The following is a 22,077-nucleotide window of genomic DNA, read 5'->3' as shown; positions in this document are numbered from 1 at the left end:
GCCTGTGATTCCTATAGTTAATGAGGATGGTGCAGACAGTCAGCCATATACAGTATGTGTCTTTGCTGACACTAACGCTGACAGAATGTGAACTCTGTCCGGGGACTCAGCGTAAGTCATTCACCAGCATCAACTTAAGACAAGGCTTTTCCACAGAAATACTGCATGTTTATAAGAAAACCATCTTAGGCTCAGCCAACCCGGTGAGTATCAGTGTAAGTTATGTGAATAAGTTAGATGATACACAAAATATTTATGTGTGTGTGTGTGTCTGTTTGTGTGTACTATAGTAGCCACACACACAAAGCCATCTGGCTTTAGCTCATGTTAAATGCATTGATGCTGAGGTCTCCGATGAGTTGCCTAGCATATACATGGTATATCACATCACCATGGAAACACACAGCACATCTCACCATACAACCATTCACCACTATATAGAGCTATAACACAACTAACATACGCATGAAATAACCACACTCTACCACATAACACAACTTACATACTGGAATAACCGCACACTACCACATGGTAACACACAACACAACATACATACCGGAGAAGTAAACACACCAATGTGCAGACACACACACACACTGGAGAATGACACACACGGTAGTACACGGTTGCAAAGAATAGCGAATACAGCCATAAATGTCTGCATTGAGAGGAAGTACTTTTTTGAATGTATGCCACTGACAGTCTATTGTATTGGAGAGTCATTGCTATTATATTACAGTAGACTCTATCTTTGAGACCTCACAGATATAGAAACATAAAGGAGGAACTGCCAGTGATATCTTTTAAATGGCACAACTCATGGTCTGTGCAGGGAATACATTTTATGAGCTTTGTATTTATAGAATGCATTCACTCATACTGACCATAAAGTACATATTTCAAGCACACTCTTGCATTATTTCAGGAAGCCATATGCACGACTCATTCCTCATTGGAATACATATATGCTGCTTTTAGATGTTTTTCTTCCTGTTTGGAAGAACAGCTCTCTGCAAACATCAGTGCGGGTAGGGGTCTGTATGTCTTGCCCTATCTCTGAGCTGATTTCAGCATGTAGCAGTTTCTTTTTCCTTTTCTTCAACAGCCAAATGCAATCTTTCAAGGTAGACATACAAAACTACTGGGAAGTAAACATTTAGACACAAGTACAAGTGGATCAGTGTAAGGCTGTCTGCTCAAGGAAATGAAAGTAACCACCCATGTATAAAATGATGGAAGGAATCAGGGGAGAAAAAAAACAAGTGAAATAAATGGAGACTGCTGGCTGTTTTTATTCCCTGGCCTTGAGCAGCAGAGACTATGACCTCAGTCGGCTGCTTTAGTTGGGCAGTCAGGGTCGTGTCCTCAGTAAGCTGACTTCAGTTCAGCTCCATTTTGTGGGGTCGAGAAACGGATGGGAGCCTGTCGCGCTCCCTGCAGAGCGATCGCTCTCAGCTGTCTCCTGTCTGTTCCTCTCCTCTCCCCTCCGCTCCGCTCTCTGGGTTTTAGCGCTGCCCTAGAGAGCGCTGATCCCTACTGGCAAAGTTTAGCAACTGCAGTCTGCCTTCACACGAAAACTTGCAAAAGCTTATGTTTCCAGTGGTTCACTGTAGTCTAAACCAGACAGAACCATCAGAACTGAATGAATGAATGAAAACCCTTTGATAGCTTTTGACAATGTTGTTATGCAATAGCCCATAATATGTGTATGTTAAGACATTGTTCTAATGGTTAGCTATGTTGTTGGGTTTTTAGAATAGATTAGGTCAGTGGTTCTTAACCTGGGTTCGATCGAACCCCAGGGGTTCGTTGAGTCCCTTTTAGGGGTTCGGCAGGGGTCAAGACACACACAGTATAGCCCGGTTCACACTAGCAATGTCGGGGCGTTTTTATACATACCTACGTTTTGAAGAAATCATATTTTATTTTTCAAATTACGAAGGGTTCGGCGAATGCACTTTGGAATCTATATCTACATGAATTACAGATTTATTTGTCAAGAATGGACACCGACCAAGAATCACTCTTAAAATTTCACTGCTTTCTCTTCACAGAAACTCCCATCCTCATGGCGGCCATTACAATCCCATCATGCAGCAGCCGACTCTCCTGGCCGGTCACGTGACCCTGCCTTCCCAGCAAACCTTGAATGTGGGTGTGGCTCATGTGATGCGACAGCCTTCATCCAACAACTCCAACTCCAAGAAGAACAAGCAGCACCAGATGTTGAGCAGGTAAGGGGTCACAGAGGAATTCTAGATCATGAAGTCATCCATGGGTCAAAAAAGCAATTGGTTTCATTTGACCCTAGCATGTCATGTAATTATTTGTTATCTAGGGCATTTGAAGTATCCTCGCAGTTATTGAATGCTGAAGAAACTGCCGGGTCTAGTTATTCAGTCATTTCCTTTGGGACCCCAGGAGGTGTGAGAAAATTATATAATTGTCTGGTATGAGATACCTGCTCCCTTGTAGTGTGTTGGCAGAACTGTGTGTGTGTGTGTGTGTGTGTGTGGAAGTGTGAGTGTCTTCAGTGCAATACTGTAGATGTTGAATGGATGTGAGTTGAGATGGGTGGTGACTCACCACAGGTGTCATGGTCTCTATTGTAGTGTTGTATGTTTTATTGAGTCTGTGCTCCCCTCCTCTTTCTCTCTGTTTTCTTTTCTTTTTTCTCTCGTTTTACATGTCTAACCATGTCTCTTGTCTCTCTGTCTTTCTTTCTCTCTCTCACTCTCTCCATCAGGAACGTCTCGGCATATGAAGTCTCGTCCTCCTCCCAGGCGGTCCTGTCTCCACAGCGCTCCAAGCGGGTCAAGGAGAACACCCCCCCTCGTGGTACCGTGGTAACCAATGGCCATTCCTCCTCCACCTCCTCGTCCTCAGCTTGTGTCTCTGCCCAGAGCTACGGAGGGGGGGTGTGGGGGACGGGAGGAAGAGAGGTGGGAGAGCAGGCCTCCAGCACCACGCGTGACCACCTCCAGCACCATAGCCACGGCCCGCGCCAAACCATCGTCATCCCGGACACACCGAGCCCAGCGGTCAGCGTCATCACCATCAGCAGCGATACAGACGATGAGGACCAACCCCGACACGCCTACAGCAGGTCAGCAGCCAATCAGCCCTGCTTACACATGCCCAATGGGATCTTGGGAGATGGGGTATTTTTGTCAAGAATACAGAGAAAATAGACTAACCTGGTTGTGGTGGTTCTTCACTCCGACTGCGATAACCCCATTTAAAAGTATAGAAGTACAAGAAGTGCATCGTCAAGTTGCATTATGGGAAGTGTAGTTATGCCTGTTGTTTTTTTAGCATTTGAAATCCTGATATGGACAGCACCTGTCATTTGTATCTTTTCTTTTCTAATCCCTTTTACATTTTCTGTCTTGTCAGACAGATCTTCCTGGTTGTATAGAGTGCACTGTAAATGCCAGCTTGTATTTACACTCAAATATTGTCCCGTAGTTCTGGGTAAATGGCACCTGGAAAGGTCAATTTGCACCTCTGTGTTTGAAGTCCTTTTTATGAGCCTTGTGTGCATAGACATGTACCTGTGTCTGTGAGTGTGTGTGTGTGTGTGTGTGTGTGTGTGTGTGTGTGTGTGCGTGTGTGTGTGTGCGTGTGTGTGTGTGCGTGTGTGTGCGTGTGTGTGTGTGTGTGTGTGTGTGTGTGTGTGTGTGTGTGTGTGTGTGTGTGTGTCTGTGTGTGTGTGTGAGAAAGAGAAAGAGACAATTGTGGGTTACGCATGTGTTGCTGAGCAATCTGATAATGGATGAGTAATGTTGTATGTGTGTCTGTGTTACGAGTCATGATTGTGTATGAAGGTGTTAAATGTGTGTATGAGTGTTTACTGCTTGTGTGTGAAGTGACAGTGTATGTGGGTGCGTGACACGTTCTGATAATGTGTTAAATCCTTCTTTCTCCCCCAGTTCCTCCAAGCAGCGCAAGAACGTCATCAGCTGTGTGACGGTGCATGACTCGCCCGAGTCTGACTGCAGCACCGGCAGCCCCTACGCCATGGAGTCACGGGCGGTCAACATCGCCGTCGCCAACGGATACGACCCAAAGCTGAACGGGCACCTTGACAACTACATTGGCTGTGGCAACAACAACGGAAACCCCCGCACCATCATAATCCCTCCTTTCAAGAACAACAGCAACGACGGCCTGGGCGAGTGTGAGCGCATGCTGACAGGTAAGACCCACAGGAGGGAGAGAGGGAGGGAGGGAGGGAGGGAGGAAGGGAGGGAGAGAGGTGAACAGGATGAGTGTGAGACAGGTGAGGTCCAACGAGATAGCTGGGGACAGATGGAAAGAGACGAGGACAGGAAAGGACAGGTAAGACAGGTGTGCGATCTGGTGAGGACGACTGTGAACTGCGGGACAGGATAGGTGAGGAAAGATAGGATTGTACTCCTGAAGTCTTGAAAAAGTGTGTTGTTTTATTCTAAACTAATTTGAATCCTTCTGAATGACATTTATAGACACAATGAGCCACCACAATTCAGTCTACAAGTACAAGTCGTCTGATGGGTGCATGACAGGAAACAGCCACACCTCCGGAATGGCAGGGTGCGGGTCTTATCGTCAGCAGCGCTCCGGGCCACACCTCTTCCAACAGCAGCCTCTGAATCTCAGTCAGGTAAAGACCATGCCTGCATGAGTGTGTTTGTTTGTATGCCTGTGAGTGTGTGTGTTTGAGAGAGATATTGCAAATCTGTGTGAATGAGAGCAAAACCTCTCCTCACTTTTCCTTTCTTTTTTATCTATCTCCTCTTCTCCTATCATCCTTCCTCAGGCTCAGCAACACATGGTAGCCGAGCGCGGAGGCGGTCACCGCCGTCAACAGGCCTACATCACCCCGACCATGGCGGCCCAGGCTCCGTACTCCTTTCACCACAGCCCATCCCACACAACCGGCGTGCCCCCTCACCTGACGTCAGCGCCCCACCTGGCGGGCCAGCCGCACCTCTACACCTACACGGCGCCGGCCGCACTGGGCTCCAGCGGCGCCGTAGCCCACCTGGTAGCATCACAGAGCACTGCGGCAGCGGCCGCGGCGGCACGCCACGCCGTCCACCAGCATGCCAGCTACGCGCAGGGCCTGGTGCACCAGGTGCCCGTCAGCATGGCGCACCGCGTGCTGCCCTCACCCACACTCCACGCAGCGCAGTACCAGGCCCAGTTCACTCACCACACCTACATCAGCGCCTCGCCTGTCTCCTCTGTCTACACTGGATACCCACTGAGCCCCACCAAGGTCAACCAGTACTCATACCTCTAGAGATGCCCCCACTGCCCGCCCGCACCCAAACACTGGAGACCCCCACACCCCACCCCTCCCCCCAACCCCCACCCTGCCCAAACTTCGACCTCCAACCCCCAGCGCCCTTCTGCCACGCCCCCTCCCCTTTCCCAATGCTGCTTTCTCCCAGAGACCCAGGCCCAAGCCTGCTTAAACCCCACACCTGAAACTTGAAGAAGAGGGAAGACGGTGGAGGCTGACGGACGGACGGACGGACGGACAGACGGACGGACGGACGGACGGACGGACGGACGGACGGACGGACGGACTGACGGACGGACAGACGCTCAGAGGGCAGCTGGCTCTGGTTCCCACTGATTCATGCCGGATCAGGGCCGGGTCCGCTTCAGTGTCGGCTGCCACTCTGGGATGCCAGGACAAATTGGGAGGATTAAGGAAGGGTACAAGTCTATAAAAGAGGATTAGTCAGTGTTTATTCACTTTTATTTTGTTGTGATTAGGGGGTGTTTTCCCACCTTTAAAAGGGCCAGTTTTTCTTTTTTTCTGTCTTTTCTTTCTTCTTTTAATTGGGGTTTTAAATCCTCTGACTTTGGGAAACAGACATTTATTTGAGAAGTTTATTTCTGCCATACCTTTCCCTGTGTTTTATCAAGAGTTGCTGCATCTGAAAGACCCCCGCAGGAGACAGCGAGGGATTTTCAGTCTTTCTTCTATTAAGTTCTTTAATCAAACCTTTTTGTTTTTCTTTCCCATATAGTCAGAGGAAAAAGAAACTTGACTTTTTTTCAACAGAGGTCACTTTTGTGGCTGTTTGAATTTGAAGAACTTAGAGATGGTGGAAATATGGATACCTGCTGCTCTTCAAAGATAAAAAAAATATTATGATGGCCTTGAACTGTCTTAGGACGTTTCCAAATCATTCGTGGCATGCGCGGGGTGAACCAACCCCTGCTCGTCTCTCCAACATGGCAATTGGAGAAGTCTCCTGGAAATAAATAAAAAAAATAGACAAAAGACAATATAAACTACTTTTTAATGTATTTATAGACTTTTTCCATTTTATGTTCACATTTAGAAGAAAACAAAACAACCTGTTGAAGCTAGGAGTTGGAACCAGGCCCCATTTGTAGAATGTAGCAGCCTGCACCAGTTTTGATTTAATGAACCTTTCTGATACCAATAGAACTTTTTCTTCTTTAAATGTGATTGCACAAGTGGTTATAATAACATAGGCATGTACATGTGATTGTCTGTTTGCGTGTGTGTGCGCGGGCACATCATTTGTGCTGCCGTCTGCCATGTGTGTGTAGTCCACCTTACTCGGCACCTGTGCGAATATCTCCCCCATGGTCTTACAGTAGGTTCCTCATTGTTCCTTCGTAGTGCCTTACAGATATACCAACACAGTTTACTTCACTGCAACTTTCTAGAAGAATCCAAGACTAGTTGTGACAAATGGTCTTAAGTCAAACATCTTTGTCTTAGTAGGTTTTTCTACTCGTAGCTCGTAGGCATTTGCCCCTTATTATAACTCACAAGCATGCAGTTTTTGTTTTCTTTCGCCTTGTCATTGCGCATTAGGTTCTTTGAAGAGACATTGGCTTTCCTGGGGTTACAAACCAAAGTTTATTAAATTTAAACCTTTATGATACGTGTTAGGAGTGGAGCTGAATTTGTAGTCAGCCTATAGCTGAGATTCGCTGCCTATAGATTGTGTAGCTCTGCCTCTGCCCGCTACATGTGTTTAAATATTAAAGGGACATCTAAGGCATGGACAGATACAAATGCAGATTTTTTTTAGTAAGATCACTACAAGTAAAGGAGGCTGTAATCAGTTCAGATCAAACAGGTTCAAGGTAAAGAGAAGCTTTGTGTTGTGTGGTGATCAGAGGAGATGCTGTTGGAGGACATCAACCATAGTGTGTTCAGATGGGATGAGTAGACCCAGATAGCGGCTGTGGCTGGAGAGGTCCAGAGTCCGGCCTTCTCCGGGGAGGCGGTCACTGGAAAGAGAGCCAGACGACAGGGAGGGCTAGAGGCCAGGTTCAGAAGGAGGGTGGGGAAGAGGAGAGACAGAGAGGGCTAACGGATAGCATCGAATGAATGAGAAGATGGGGAAGGAAGAGGTGGAGTGGAGGAGAGGAGAGGAAATTCCACGTCTTCAGAGAGAGGAGTTTGATGGCATTGAGCAGGTCGGAACAGGATACTGAGAAGCGCCTGGTAGTCATTGAGAGCGGCGCGAGAACGCACACTTTTTGGGTTTCTTTTTTCAAAACTCTTTGAGTCAGGTTTGTCGGGTTTCTTTTCTCTTTTCGTTGTCTGTTTTGGTCCGTTCCCTGTGGAGATTCACGGAAAGCTTAGTGAAGCTGTATGTAAAGCTGTGGATAGGCGCACAAACCCTCGGGCCCAACACACACACACACTCTGAGTCTCTCGTTGGAGGAGACATCCAAATGTGGGCACTGCAGACACCACGTCATGTTGTGAGAAAAGGGACAAGCGATATGTAGGAGACCTTTGGGACAATGCTTATGTATATGTGTTGCTGCTTAATTTAACGTTGACCTTTCGACTAGCCAATGAATTTCTTGAGGTTGTGTGTTGTTTTTTTTTTTCTTCTGTCTTCTTGAAAGTGGGCACATCAGAACCACCTGTTGGTTTAGTGAACGCATCCCCTTTACCGTGTCATGCCATAGTATTTGCATTTGAGTTTTTTTATTTTTACATTGAGATTTTCACTTGGCTATATAGATATGCTGTTTTATTATTATTGTTATTATTATTATTGTTATTAGAGATTGTTGCAATAATTCTTGTAGATATTTTATTAGTTAAAGTGTTATTGTAATTTGTTAAACGCATTGCTATCTGGGAGGGGGTTTCATGTGTAGGCAAGTGTTGTTGAGTATTACTGAAAGACGACAGTGTGAAGTGTTTTAGCTAAAGTGCTGATGTACTAATCAGTGCAAGTCAGGGACATTTGGGGGCTCAACCTGTAGCTGAGCTGAGTTTGACTGCAGGCCACACTTAAAGGAAAACACCCAAATATGTAAGACAGAAAAAAAACACCTTCTTTACTGGGTCTTTATTCTGATTGGTGGCTTGTTTTCAGCATTTTAAAAGTCATCCAGTCATCACATTGCTGATGTTTCTTATTGTTTAGTTTTTCTGTCACGCCTGTACCCCACCCAAAACCCCCCACTAAGCACTCAAATCACCTATTGTATGAAGCAATCAGAGCACACTATGTTACCCAATTCCAGAGTACAGTAGCTGACTCCAGAACAGAGGCGGTGTTGAGACGTTCTGGGATTAACGGCCATCTGGGTTCCTAGAGACATTCCACTAAAAGAGAAGAGCTAGGACATAAACTACTACTCTCTACTGCACCCCCTACTGACCAAAAGAGGGGTTGCTAAATCGTCGCTCATCCCTCCCATCCCACCAAAGAAAGTTGCCATGGTAATAAAGCAGTATCAACCCCTGTCCTGTAAAACTGACCATGCATTTGTGTACAGCCCACACACAAAACATGTTATACACAGAAACAGGTTCACAACCATGTCAAAAATACACAAAGGTAGTAGCTGTCGTGTAATACAGTGATGACACTGTGGATTTGATACACTTAGAGTATTTCACATTGTTCCAAACTAATAGCCTACTTGGAATGGGATCCTCTTATCCAAATTTGTTTATTGGCAGATGTTTATATGTAAATTAAATTTTTATTTTTTTTTTTTGGTTGGATTTATTTTACTCAAGATGTAATTAAGCTTTATTAATGTTGTAATCAAAAGAATTTGTAAAGACAAAATATGAAATAATGAAAAACGATTGTTAGTGTGCCGTATCTTCGTCTGTGGGTGAAGTGAGCCGAAAAACTGAAATGTCTCGAAACTTAATCCACGAAATCACTAACGAAAAGAAACAATATGAATACGAATACGAATACGAATACGAATATGAATATGAATACGAATATGAATATGAATATGAATATGAATGTACTGGAAGAGGTTGATACAGTTGACATGATCTTTGATTGACAGCCTACAAAAGGCACTATTTTGGGCGAGGTCCACCCAACCATAATCTCAACACTGGCATACTCTAGTATTGCAATAAGTCTGTTACTGACCAACACGCTATCTGTTCAACATTCATCTAACAGCTGACCATTGTTCTCCCAGATGTAGTATCCTTTTACCATTTTTCATTACTCAGATATTAAGCCCCATTTGAATTAGTTTAGTGAAAAACCTTTTTAGCCCTCCAAGCCTTTGTAGTGTCAATCCACTCTGAAAGGTGATGTAAATGTCAGCATTATATTATGTTGATTACTGTGTTTTATCTGTTTGTTTGTGAGCAGCAGTAGATCCAGTGACCTTATAACTACCAAAACGTGCTGCCGTATGTTCAAGTGACTAGCTGTTTTCTTCTTCTTTTTTGGTCTGGAGTTTTTTGAGAGTCAATCTTTTATCACCTAATTTAGGATATTGTGAAGTCCTTGGTTTTTCAAAGTTGTGTTTCTGTTGAAATATTGCCTTCCACACAGTGACCTCCATGCTGCATAGTAGTGGGAGGCATCACTGCCAAGACACACAGATAGCAGAGACACTCTAAAGACTCATCAGATCAGGGCCAGATGTGAGACAGCAGTTATTCCAGTGCTAGTTTCACCATGTTCCAGCTCCTCTGAACGCGGCCTGCTTCATACCCCAGATAGCAGCTCCGCTCTCGACATCCGACCCTGATCTGATCTAGATATGCGCCAGATCAGGGTCAGATCGGTTCTTCTGTCAGCTGCGAACCAGGAGTCTTAACAGTGTGTGCTTGGCTCACAAAATACCACTTCACCACCCCCCAAACAGAGAGGAACATTCCAGAAGACATGGTACAAAATGCCTCTGCTCACAGAGGTCCCCACCCTCTGAGGAGACTACTTGAAGCTTTTTTAATATCTTAAAAAGGAGAGTGATACTGAAGTGCTCATCCTGGTACCTCACCCCCACCATTTAAAAGCATGCCTGCAATTGATTTAAAGAGAGCTTATGAAAGCACAGGCTCCCAAACACACTTATCTGTGAAAGAAAAAGCATGAAGGAAGGACCTTCACATTGTCATTCCCCTTTTGGTTCCACAAGTGTCTGTGTGTGAGTGTGTGTGTGTGTGTCAGTGCCTAATCGCTGATCAGAGTTCCCACCTCAGGATCCAGATTTGGGGCCGAGGCTTAATCTGGTTCTGGGGTGGGTCCGGCCCCTGTGGGTCCAGACAGGCCGGATTCGCCCCAGACCCAAGCTGCCGGGCAGAGACAGAGGAGGCCGTGAGTGGGACACCACATCACAGAGCCCTGCCATTGCACAGAGGCCAAATGTTTCAATTCGGCCACTTTTGACCAAGTACCAAAATGCACAGACTTAAAGCCGATTTGTCTACTTTTTTAGTAGTTTTTTGTAGTTCTCAGTTTATGTTTATGATCAAACAACAGAATTGGGTTAGTATTGAGTATCGTGGTACAATCAGTTGGTGGGCATACATGGGAACATCATTTTAGCACCAGTTAACCTCTGAGTTCTGTCAGATTACCATTTTAGTACTATATTAGTCTTACGTTGACAAACAGTGCCCACCTCAACTAGGTGAAGACATGTCATGGTGTTAACTGCACCGGTGGCATGATAGGTGGGAAGTGTAGGCTACTGCTGCTGTGGACGGCCAATGCCCCCCAACACCAGTTCACTATGGAGGGAAGCTGACTCTGAGCTGGGGTCAGCAGTGGATGGTGTTTCTCCACCAGTAATGTAGCAGCAGCTGATATGGGCTACTATGGTAATCACTCAGCTATCTGTTCACCCATTGTCCTTTTTTGTAATCGCACAGACAAGCATTCACAATATATATATAATAAAAAATGCAAATGACAACAATGATATTTTTCTAGGACATCTCAAATAGACCTAAAAAAAAAAGCATTGAACTCCTGAGTCATTTTTTATTCTTTACTTGTGTGCATTGCTGTATGGGTTCTCTTTGTCGTACTCTCTCATTGGTTGTTGTTAAAGCTATTGTGTGCTGCAAATATCTCCATATAGTCTATTTAATCTGTTTTGTTTTTTTCGTTGTTTTTGTTTTTTGGTTTCTTGGTTTGTTCATTTGGGGATTTAAAAAAAAAAGTGTGGCGTCTTCTGATTTCAATCTGTTGACGTAGCATTATGTGTAGGCTACCCAATTCCTTAGAATAATCTTATCAAATATGTTACAAGAATGGATATTTTACTGGCTTTATAGAATGTTTAAAATAAATGAAATAACAATAATAAGAAGAATGATTTAACTCCTAACAAGTTGAATACTTGCTACTAAAGCGCTTGTGTTAACCATTACAATGTTGTGTGCTTCTCTTTATCATTTTCGTTGTAGAAAAATGGGTGAATTTACATTAGGCTTCTACATCTAATGTTAGCAGTGTACGGAGGTCAACAGATGGGATCTAGAAGAACATAGTTATTTTAATTGTTATATTACTAAACATAGGGTGAGAGGGGGCTGGTGACATGGTGACCTATTTTATAGCTTGTTATTCACTGCTACTTTTGATCATTTTTCGGTCTCCGAGGTGAATCGAGTTAATAATGAGAATCGGTATGCTCACATATGCATATTGTATATGTGTAGAGATGTAATCACACTTTGTCTTGCATTTTCATTAAACTGTTAAGTCACAGAACCTGCTCTGTTTGTTTTGTTGTCTTCAGTTTCCCAATACTTGACTATAGGGGTTGCCTCTTTCCCTGGTATGATCTCTCAGTCTAGGTAGGTAGTTCCTCATATGTCAAACATGGGTACAGGAGCACAGTAGATTGCAATCCTAACAGATGATATGAAATTGATGACCACCAAGTAAACGCATTCAAGACTGAAAAGCTCACCAGTCGTAGCCATCACATGCAAAATCCTGCAATAATTGTGCCGTTGGCGACCATCGCCAGTAGATGGCGATGTTTGCAAAACAAAATCACGACACATTTCAATTCTGTGTTTTTCATCGTCTCTTGCTTGGCCACTATGCTGTCTGTCACATAGCGGTTTACGTCACTGTACAGTATACTGAGAATGCATGAGGGCATAAGCATGTGCTTACAAAATTGACGAGATATTACGTATCTTATGAGAGATTGATTTGTTTAAATCAGTTTGTCTAAGATAAAAAAAAAGACAGGCTACCTAGCTCTCAACCAGCCCCAGATGGCTTTTCAACATCACCCGTGCATATTATCTTAAAAAGAGTTAGGCCTACAATAAGACATGGTTCCAGATCCAGCTACCTGTGTAGCGATCATTGAGTGATTTCGCAAGAGCATATTATTTCACATCACATTTCTATGTATTGTTTGTTTATAATTATTATGGTTATTTAAACTACATATTCTACAGTTGGATTAATGATTCGTGTTAGTATATCAGGAGGGAGGACACTTCCTAAAAATTAGTTTAAAAGTAACCCCTGCCTATACATTAATAAATCCATATACCTAAGCATCTACTCACAACCGACAGTCGATCGGGACTAGTAACCCCAGGTCAGCTAGTGTTACTGCTGGCCACTGACCCTCTCAGTAATGTAAGGTCTTTCGTTGCCGTGTAACCACAGACGCCGAGAGGACAGTGGAGTCCAACCAACTTGCTGCGACAATCTAACCCATTCCTTGAATGACTGTGTACACGTCCAATCACACTACCGTGTATCTAAACGTAGATCGAATCCAGGGAGATCAGGGGAGGAGTCTCGAATCCCGAGGACTTGTGGCCACCGCTCGGCGAGTGAGAGATGCTTCAAGAAAACCAGGAGGAAAAGGACAGTTATCTCTTGGACAATTTACCGTTATGTTAAAAGAACTTAGAAAAAGTTAGGATTAGACACTCAGCTGATGCAATAATTACGTTTAACGGATATGGAAGTCCCTGGACTAATATAAGCAGACACATTTGTAAGGTGAGCTTTGTTTTGTAACAAGATGAATTAATATTTGTGCGTGAAACATATTGGAACAGCTAGCTAGCTACATATTATGTCTACTCATTTGCTCCGCCTCGCTTGTAAAAATGTTTCGTTGCTTTGTAATGAACCACAGTTGATTGCAGTTTAGCAACTTAGAGGTCATGAATGATATGGAAAGCAAGCAAGGGTTGGATAGAGATCCCATGTTACATGCCACAGTGCTCAGTCTCCAGGAATTAACGACGTCTGCCTCCGTTACTTTAAGGAGAAATGTGGGGCTAAGAGTTGGTGTTCAAGAAACAAAAAAAGTATCGCAGATGTATTGCAGACCTAAAACATATCTTTGTTCAGACACTGGCAGCTTATTTTCCCTGTAGGTTGTGGGCACTGAAAAACACGTAATCCCGGTATAGCAGCACCTTTACGCATTAACGTTAGCCCACTGATAGCTCGCTGGAGTTAACCTTAGATTAGCTGCAAGTTAATGTTAGCTCGATGCTACCGATTTACCTAGTGATGAATGCATACAACACAATTATTACAGGAACCAGTTTTAATTGGATATTTAAGTCCCCGATCTGCAACTCGTATGCAAATGGAACAAAGGCACCCAAACTCTTCGTACTAGATCTCACTGTAGGACTACAGTGCCTTTCTTTCCATTGGTCAGTGATAGTTGAGGTACAGCATGAGGTCATAAAATGTTGGTTATCTACTGGACCGGTACTGTATGACCGTGGTAGGTAGTCTCGAGGATAGCAAAAGTACACTGAGACGTTTTACAAGAAAGAAAAATAGATAACCTACATGTACTAAAGACCGAGAACATGACCTAATAAAATCACACTTCGGCTTATGTTTGCAGCTGTAACTTATTGAACCTAGGAAATACAGTCGGGATGAAACGAGGGGCATTTTGAAGTGAAGCTCCCGGTTTCTTTTGGCTGGTTGAGGGGCCTTCGCGAGGACTATTCTCTTCCGGAATAAAAACTGATACAATGGCATGAAAGTCGATCCATGGAAGGCTTAATCTTCGGCACGAGTCCGGTGGGGATGCCCACAAGCATCTTTCACCGTTCAGGATGCTGCACGCTCATCCTTGGAATAATGATGATGGTTCCTATGACGACGGCAGATGCACCTGCTGGAGGTAAGGAATGTAATTGAGTTTGTATCATTCACATAATGTAAAAACAAAGGGACTCCAATGAATCAAAGTTGATTTGTCAGGTTGCAAAATTCTACGCAAAATGTAGTTTGATTTAGATATGTGGACCATTATTTAGAAGAGGATGATGCAAGTTTTTTCTCTGAGTTGTGCAATTTGATGGGCAGTTCATTGTGAGGTGTGTCAGAGAGGGGTAAGCCTTCTGGCAGACTAATGAGGTTAGGGAAAGGAGATACGGGTAAGGTAGAGGAATGGAGGATGACTCAGTTTTCTGGTCAAACGAACAACAGGTGCTAGTGCCAAGCACTTACTGGAAGACGTAACCTAGCAGCCTTTTGTTTATTTGTCATGTTGTTGGGATAAAACACAACTGTTGGCACTGCCTATGAGGTATCAGAGAATGTGAATGGGCTTCTCTGCCTTGTGAACATACACGTGAGAAGGTGATAGCTGAAGTTTTCAAGGTCATCGCTGACACTGATAAGAACACACTATCCCAAGTTTAGGGATACAAGGCTCCCTTAAGTAAAGCCAGCAAACATTTAGGTTTTCTGTGTCAGGTAGGCCATATAGTGTGTCAACCTCTCAAACTAAATGGGATGTGTCCATTTACAGTAATATGGTTTTGTAGGGGGGGGGGGGGCAATACAATAGTAGTGCTCTTTCCTCTCAGTTAAAATGCTTCAAACTATAGCCAAACACTAGAGCAACTATACCCGATAGACCAATCTCTTTACATTGTGCATTACCTGCGGGCATCTGAGAGAAACAAAGTCGGCGGGAATCTCCTAAGAAGTTTGAATGTCAGTGGACTAGGAATCAAACTGCAAAACAGCTCTAATTAGCCATTTTATGACTACTGACTATACTCAGGCTTCTTGTTTTGGGACACATACTTTAGGCCTTCTTGTCGATACTGAGTGGGTCTGCTCAACTGTTTGTTGGCACAAAGCCAAGCAGTCACTGCCAGCACAACCTCAGCATATTTTTCTGATTTTAAATTGGTTCGTGAACACTTTTTCTCTCTTTCAATTTCTACTGTGGTAACAGACAGCTTCCAGACACTCTCAAACAGCTGACTGTGAGTTTTCTGGCTCTTCAATACTATCTCATTTTGGATATCTCTTCAAGCTTAAGTTAGATAAGGATGTTGTGCTAGGAATCTGGAGGTACTTGCATTATAGCCCTAATACTCTGCTCTGTAGGCTGTATGATTACACTTAAGGACATGAGTCATATCGTAACAGTGTTAATTATCGGACGGCATGTGTTATCGGCAAACATTCGCGTTGTCATGTGAATCCATTATTAAACTGAAGTTATAGATTGTTAATCCATTATTAAACTTAGCATTTAGATTTTTTTAACAGAATGGCCGATGTTTGTCTGTCCGATAACTGACATAGGTACGCTAGTATGTCTGGAGGCAGTGACTCTGCGAGAAGCTAATGGTGTCTCAGTTTACAGTAGGACTTAAGGCCATGATGCAGTCAGAATCAGCTGATCATGTAAAATGATAGGATTAAAATATAGTCGGCCACTCAATTATTGTTGGAACCAAACTGCCTTTTTTGCTTTTATGCCACCATTTATAATTATATTAGCCCAAGCACATTTGGACTTATGCTCACTTTTTTTCTGCAACCATTAGAATGGTTATGTGATACAGCCTGTGTTAAGGCCATTGATTACCATTTGAGTACGTTGTGGAGGTTTAAAGAGCGCATCACAGGGAGTCCAGTCTGAAAAGACAGGAAATCTATACCACTCTATCCCACCACAGTCCCTGGAGCCCTTATCCACTGCCATTTAGCCTAATGCCCAGAGGAGAAGCAAGAGTTTACTACATCAATCAGCCAATCAGACCTTGAGACCATCACAGAAAAGCAAGAAAACAACCAGGTTGATCATTGGACAATACCTTTGGACTAAAATTGGAAATCCGATGAAAACTTTCAGAAATACATTGTTTGAGGAGAATGGGCTAAACTCTTTGTGTCTGTGTCTGTGTCTGTCTGTGTACCTTGTACCTGGATCTAAATGTGAGTCCTTTTGTACAATCATTTTGAAGTAAATTGTGTATGTTTTCATCTCTCACCATCATCACAATGTCCTGCCTGCAGCCCAGACCCTGTCCTCCTCAGCATAGTCTGAAACCGCCCGTCCATCTGTTCTACACACATCAGCCAAAATCACAGAGGCCAGTCAGATGGTCAACCATGTGTTTCTCTATACTGTGCATTTGACATGACACTATGTTCCCAACTCTGCTTGTTGGAAGACAGTATCTTGGTTTGTCGTGTGACCTTTAAGCTAGCATGATCAGTTGCAACCTCCCTGACTCATTAGCTCCTACTCTTAACACTGAGCCTCTGTGTTGAAGCCGAGGTGAGAATAGAATTATAGGGTTTGCAAGTGTGTAATGGGTGTAATAATCATGTATTAACGGATCACAGGACTAATATAATCAGTCATATTTGTAAGGTGAGCTTTGTTTTGTCACATGATTAATTCATATTTGTGCATGGAATGTATTGGAACAGCTAGCTAGCTACATATTATGTCTGGTCTCACTTGTAAAAATGTATTTTGTAAATATCTGCTTGAATGTAGCTTCAGTACACTTCAGTTAATAAATCACAAACATTTTTGGTTTGTAATAAGCAAACGACCCATTTGAAATGCTAGCCAGCTCTCGCTAGCTAACTAATGAGGCCCAAGAGCGACACGTTAGTGTCAAAACGTCTGCTTAAACCTATTCTAATATATACTAATTTACAACAAAAGTCAGTTATGAAATTAAATAATAAGTAATAAATAATTTAAAATTGAGTGGTTAGACTTCACAGCTACTTGATATGCCAATAATGCTTAGCCTGGACAGGCATAATGTCATTGTGGGAATGACATTTCACACCAGTAACTTTGCTAGTTTCTGACGTTTAAGATGCAGAACACAATCGCTGTCCTGCATTTTGTTGCATGATATTATCGCTCTAACAGGTGGTAGTAGAGTAAAACCTTTTTTTCATATGGCGAAGTGTTAGCCTAGCATCTTTGTCATTGCAAAGGTTACGGTATGCAACGGCCGACTGATGCTGCGGTACAATCACATAATGGCCGACCGCTCCTTCCTTGTAATCACTTTTGCATTTTCTTGTGGAAATGCATCTCTAGGGAATGAGTAATAGCCTATTGCTTGCTGCAATGTCCTAAGTGCTAGGTGTAGCTCAGGCTGTCTACGATTTGAGCTTTGAATTAGGCCCTTCTTAAGAGGACAGCTTCTATCAGGGCTCTGTTGCACAATGTTGTATGTATTATAGGGAATAACGTTGTTTTGCAGGTATAAATTCCTTTCTTGAAGGGTGTTACAGTGGTTCAAAATACCATGTTACGTTCATAAGCTGTAGGTTTAAAAGGCTTCCAATGCAGTTGGGCTTGGTAGAGTTGTAGATCCTTCTTGATCTTTCCGTGGCATTCTCCTGCAGTCTTTCTTTTGTAACCGGAGGCTGAAGCCTCATCCTCACTTGCAAACAAATTCACTGTTAGCCATTGTTTTGATTAATGTAGTGTTTAATGAGGAGGGAGAACATTAGAGGTTTGTATAATGTCATTCCCACAACTCTGCGAATAGGCTACTCTTTGTCCTTTCTATGCTAATCAATGTGCGGTGCTTGAGACACCAGCAAGGTGCCACTGTGTCCGCCCAGCCAGTGTACAATCACACACACACACACACACACACACACACACACACACACACACACACACACACACACACACACACACACAGACACACACACACACTCACACACACACACACACACACACACACACACACACACACACACACACACACACACACACACACACACACACACACTACTTCATACATGGGGTGAAAGAATAAAGCATTAAACTCCAGTGAAACAGGCCTAATGAGAGTGCGGGGGTGAAGGGGATTTGTCATTACCTCTTAACATGGGGGATTAAGGCCCCAGCTCAGGGCAGGAAATCTGAAGTGAGAGAAATCTGGATGGTGATTATGGATAAGCCTCCAGCAGAAACACTGTGAGGTTCAACAGGCGGCTCATTCAACATTTACTGTACAGAAGTGAACAGTGAACAGATTAGTGGTCGCACACATTTATACACATAGATGAACAGACACACACACACACATACAATTTTTCACAGGTCACAACTTTATACAGGGAAAAGTGGCATGATGTATAACAATACAACACCAGCTCTGTTTTCCTCTGGGATTGATTGACATAGGAAGAAAACATGATTGACATGATCACAATCTGCGTGATTCTCTTTGTCCTGATCTCAGGAGAGAGGGAATACTCAGCACTACTCCTCTGTTCCGTCTTCCAAAACCCTGACCCTGCTTTTATTCCCTCCTTCCTTCAATCCTTCCTTCCTGTATTTGTCATTCTATTTTTCACACTCCTTCTCCCTGTCTCTCTCTAATGGACTTTCTCTGATTCCTGTCTAATGCTGTCTAATTATGTCTTTGTCATTCCTAGATACAGTAGTTACACTGTTTCTCTCTCTCTCTCTCTTTGTCTCTCTCAGTTTCTCTTGACTTCATTTGTAGTGTGTGTGTTCAGTGTAAGTAGACAGTAGTTTGTAGGGGAAAGGGTCAAGGACAGAGTTAATCTATTTTATTTCCTGTTCTGTCAGCCTGGGGTGGGGTGGGGGGGTCTGAGAAAAGGAAGGGAGTTGGGAATCTCCACTTCTACACCGAAAGCTACCCTGGATCCCATCCATGTCCATGCCAAACATGTGCCAGAGCCGAGCCACACTCTGGATCTATCTGGGACATTTGTGGTGATATCAGTCAGATTACCCCGCGCTTATCTCTAATCCCGACACAATAGACAAACGCTTAATTCTGATTGCTCTCATGCACGGATAGAAACGAACATTTTAAACACAACATTTTGATGTTCAGCTAGGCCACACGTGTTTAGCAAACGCACACTCTCCATATCAAAAGATATTCAGTACTTCCTTGGTGACAATTTGGCATTCAGAAGCTGAGTATTGGTTATTATGGGCTGTAGGCTATATTTGCTCATATATCCTCTGGATAAACACTGTCCTAATGCTGCTCTCGTTGAATGGACAAATTACAGAAAGGGATTCTGATGATGTGGCAAGTCATTTTCAGTACTTTTTTAATATCTAACTTTCTTTCAAGAACCAATTCTGGGAAGAACAATTCGTTCTCATTCCAGTGCCTACTACAGCAATCTACTCAATCCTAATCATTATTTACTGTATTCAGGGAGAATTGGCTGGGCACAGGGCACTTTTGCAGCAATGCCCTGATTGAGGGTACATAATACAGATGAACAATAAATAGACAAACCACAACAAAACAAAACAGACAAAGAAGAACAGCGTTCTTAGTTTTCATTGGAACCACTGCAGTATGTAAAGTATTCTCGGAACCTAAGATGGGTTCTTCTGGGTATATTAATGAAGTCATTAGTATGGGGAAAGGAGGAGAGGAGAAGAGAGGAGCGTTCATGCAATGAAGGGGTGGGGGGTGGGGGGTGTTGACGTTGGGGAGAAGTGTGTGTGTGTTGGGGGGACAGTTTACTTTCATCAAAGCGCGTTTTCCTCTTTCTGGAAGTCAGTCAGTATGGGAGATGCTGCTTTTTAAATCAGGCCAAGTGAAGAGACAGAAATCTGTGTGTGTGTGTGTGTGACAGCGTGTTTGTAAAGTATGTTACCGTGTGTGTATGCATGTATTTATGTGTGTTTCTTTGTGTATGTGTGTGTGTGTGTGTGTGTGTGTGTGTGTGTGTGTGTGTGTGTGTGTGTGTACATTTACTCTATATTTGTGTTTGAGAGAGAGTTTGTGTATTTGTGTCTGTATCACTCTGTGACTCCTTTGATGTTAGCATTTGAGGTGGTTCGGCTGTGAAGGGTGGCTTCCTGCGTGGTCCCTGGCAACTCAAAGCTGTCCTCTTTTCACCAGATCACACGCACATACACCCACAACCACACACACACACACACACACACACACACACACACACACACACACACACTAACACACACACACACACACACACACACACAGAGACACATACACACACACACCCACACACACACACACACACACACACACACACACACACACACACACACACACACACACACACACACACGCACACACACACACACACACACTAATCATTCCTGAGAAACACCCAATTTTGCCATAACTCTCTTCTTGACACATCATTCAATAATATTCCACAATGATGCCCATCATAAAAAGTTAATATTAGAATTATTATATTATTATTATGATTTGCTTGTATACAAGTAGGATGGACCTGTTTTAGATTGGTAGACTACTAGAATGAACACAAATAAAGTACCCAGTCCACTGGCACTCACAGGCCTGCCAGTACACAACATGGTAGTGACATCCTAACTGTCCTCTTAGAAATAGGATCTGGCCAGAGGACTGGAGTAAGTGCCTAAGTGATCGAGATGACAGATGTTCAGCAAGTGAACTGTCACAGTGATATAAGGACACCCACACACACACACACACACACACACACACACACACACACACACACACACACACACACACACACACACACACACTCTCATACACGCACACACACACACACACACACACACACATACAAACACACACACACACACACACACACACACACACACACACACACACACACTCTCATACACACACTCATAAACACACACTCACACACACACATCACACTGATGGGGAATTAAACATAAGCAGTACTCTGGATTAACTAGTCATGAGCTGTCTGAGATGGATCCTCCAGAGATTCCCACTCCACAGACAGACTGACAGCAATGAGGATGCACTTACTCTGGGCGGAGCAAAAGCTCGGCTGTACACGAGTAAATGTAGAGGTCTGTACAGTGCATAATATTATTAGTTCAAAGAATAATAAGTTTCCCTCAGGCTTTTTAAAAGCTTTAAGAATGTTGGAATATGTTGAGGTTGAAAAAGAATTGTCCCCACCAGTGACCAGTGCCTAGTTGTACATCTGAAATAAAAACCTAAGGAGATAAGCTATTAACTGATAAGAACATTATTTTGTTTAGGCGAATTCAAGTCCAAAACAAACTCTGATACTCTCAAGCAATTAGGATCCCATAATTTGCAAACCTCAGATGAAGCTGATATTTAGACTAAGTGGACAACACAGCCTAAGGCAAATTCATAATAACCCAAGGGGCCAGGACCTAGCCCTATGAAACACTCCCTGACCAGAGAGTTATCTGTGTGTGTTTTTTTCTCTCTCTCTTTCTCTCTCTCTCTCTCTCTCTCTCTCTCTCTCTCTCTCTCTCTCTCTCTCGCTCTCTTTCTCTCTCTCTTTCTCTCTCTCTGATCCCGGTCCAACCTCCAACTTCTGGCAAATTACCAGGGTTGCCAATTTCTGTGTGAAACCTGATCTGTTTGGGGGCTACAATGAGGGCATTCATTATGCATGGAAGAAGGAGGGAGGTGGGCTTGGAGCTCTACCATCAAGAGATGGAAGGAGGGAGAGAGAGAGGGATGGAGGGAGAGAGAGAGGGCTGGAGGGAGAGAGACCGGCATTGCAG

The 22,077-nt window shown here is 43.5% G+C and overlaps 1 protein-coding gene across 1 annotated transcript in view; it reads left to right on the top strand.

The window, feature by feature from the left end:
* The window catches only part of hipk2 (homeodomain interacting protein kinase 2), a 73,817-nt gene extending 68,413 nt beyond the window's left edge, over window positions 1–5,404 (top strand). The window contains exons 12-16 of the mRNA XM_080842909.1: window positions 2,055–2,234; window positions 2,747–3,106; window positions 3,933–4,198; window positions 4,488–4,645; window positions 4,802–5,404. Of these exons, the coding sequence (XP_080699035.1) occupies window positions 2,055–2,234; window positions 2,747–3,106; window positions 3,933–4,198; window positions 4,488–4,645; window positions 4,802–5,287 (1,450 nt within the window). The 3' untranslated portion in view covers window positions 5,288–5,404. The remainder of the gene's footprint in view (window positions 1–2,054; window positions 2,235–2,746; window positions 3,107–3,932; window positions 4,199–4,487; window positions 4,646–4,801) is intronic.
* The last annotated feature ends 16,673 nt before the right edge of the window (window positions 5,405–22,077 follow it).

Source organism: Sprattus sprattus (genome assembly GCF_963457725.1).
Source record: "Sprattus sprattus genome assembly, chromosome: 7".
Classification (NCBI taxonomy): domain Eukaryota; kingdom Metazoa; phylum Chordata; class Actinopteri; order Clupeiformes; family Clupeidae; genus Sprattus; species Sprattus sprattus.
The sequence above is the reverse complement of the archived record's forward strand: the minus strand, read 5'-3'. Positions and strand labels throughout refer to the sequence as shown.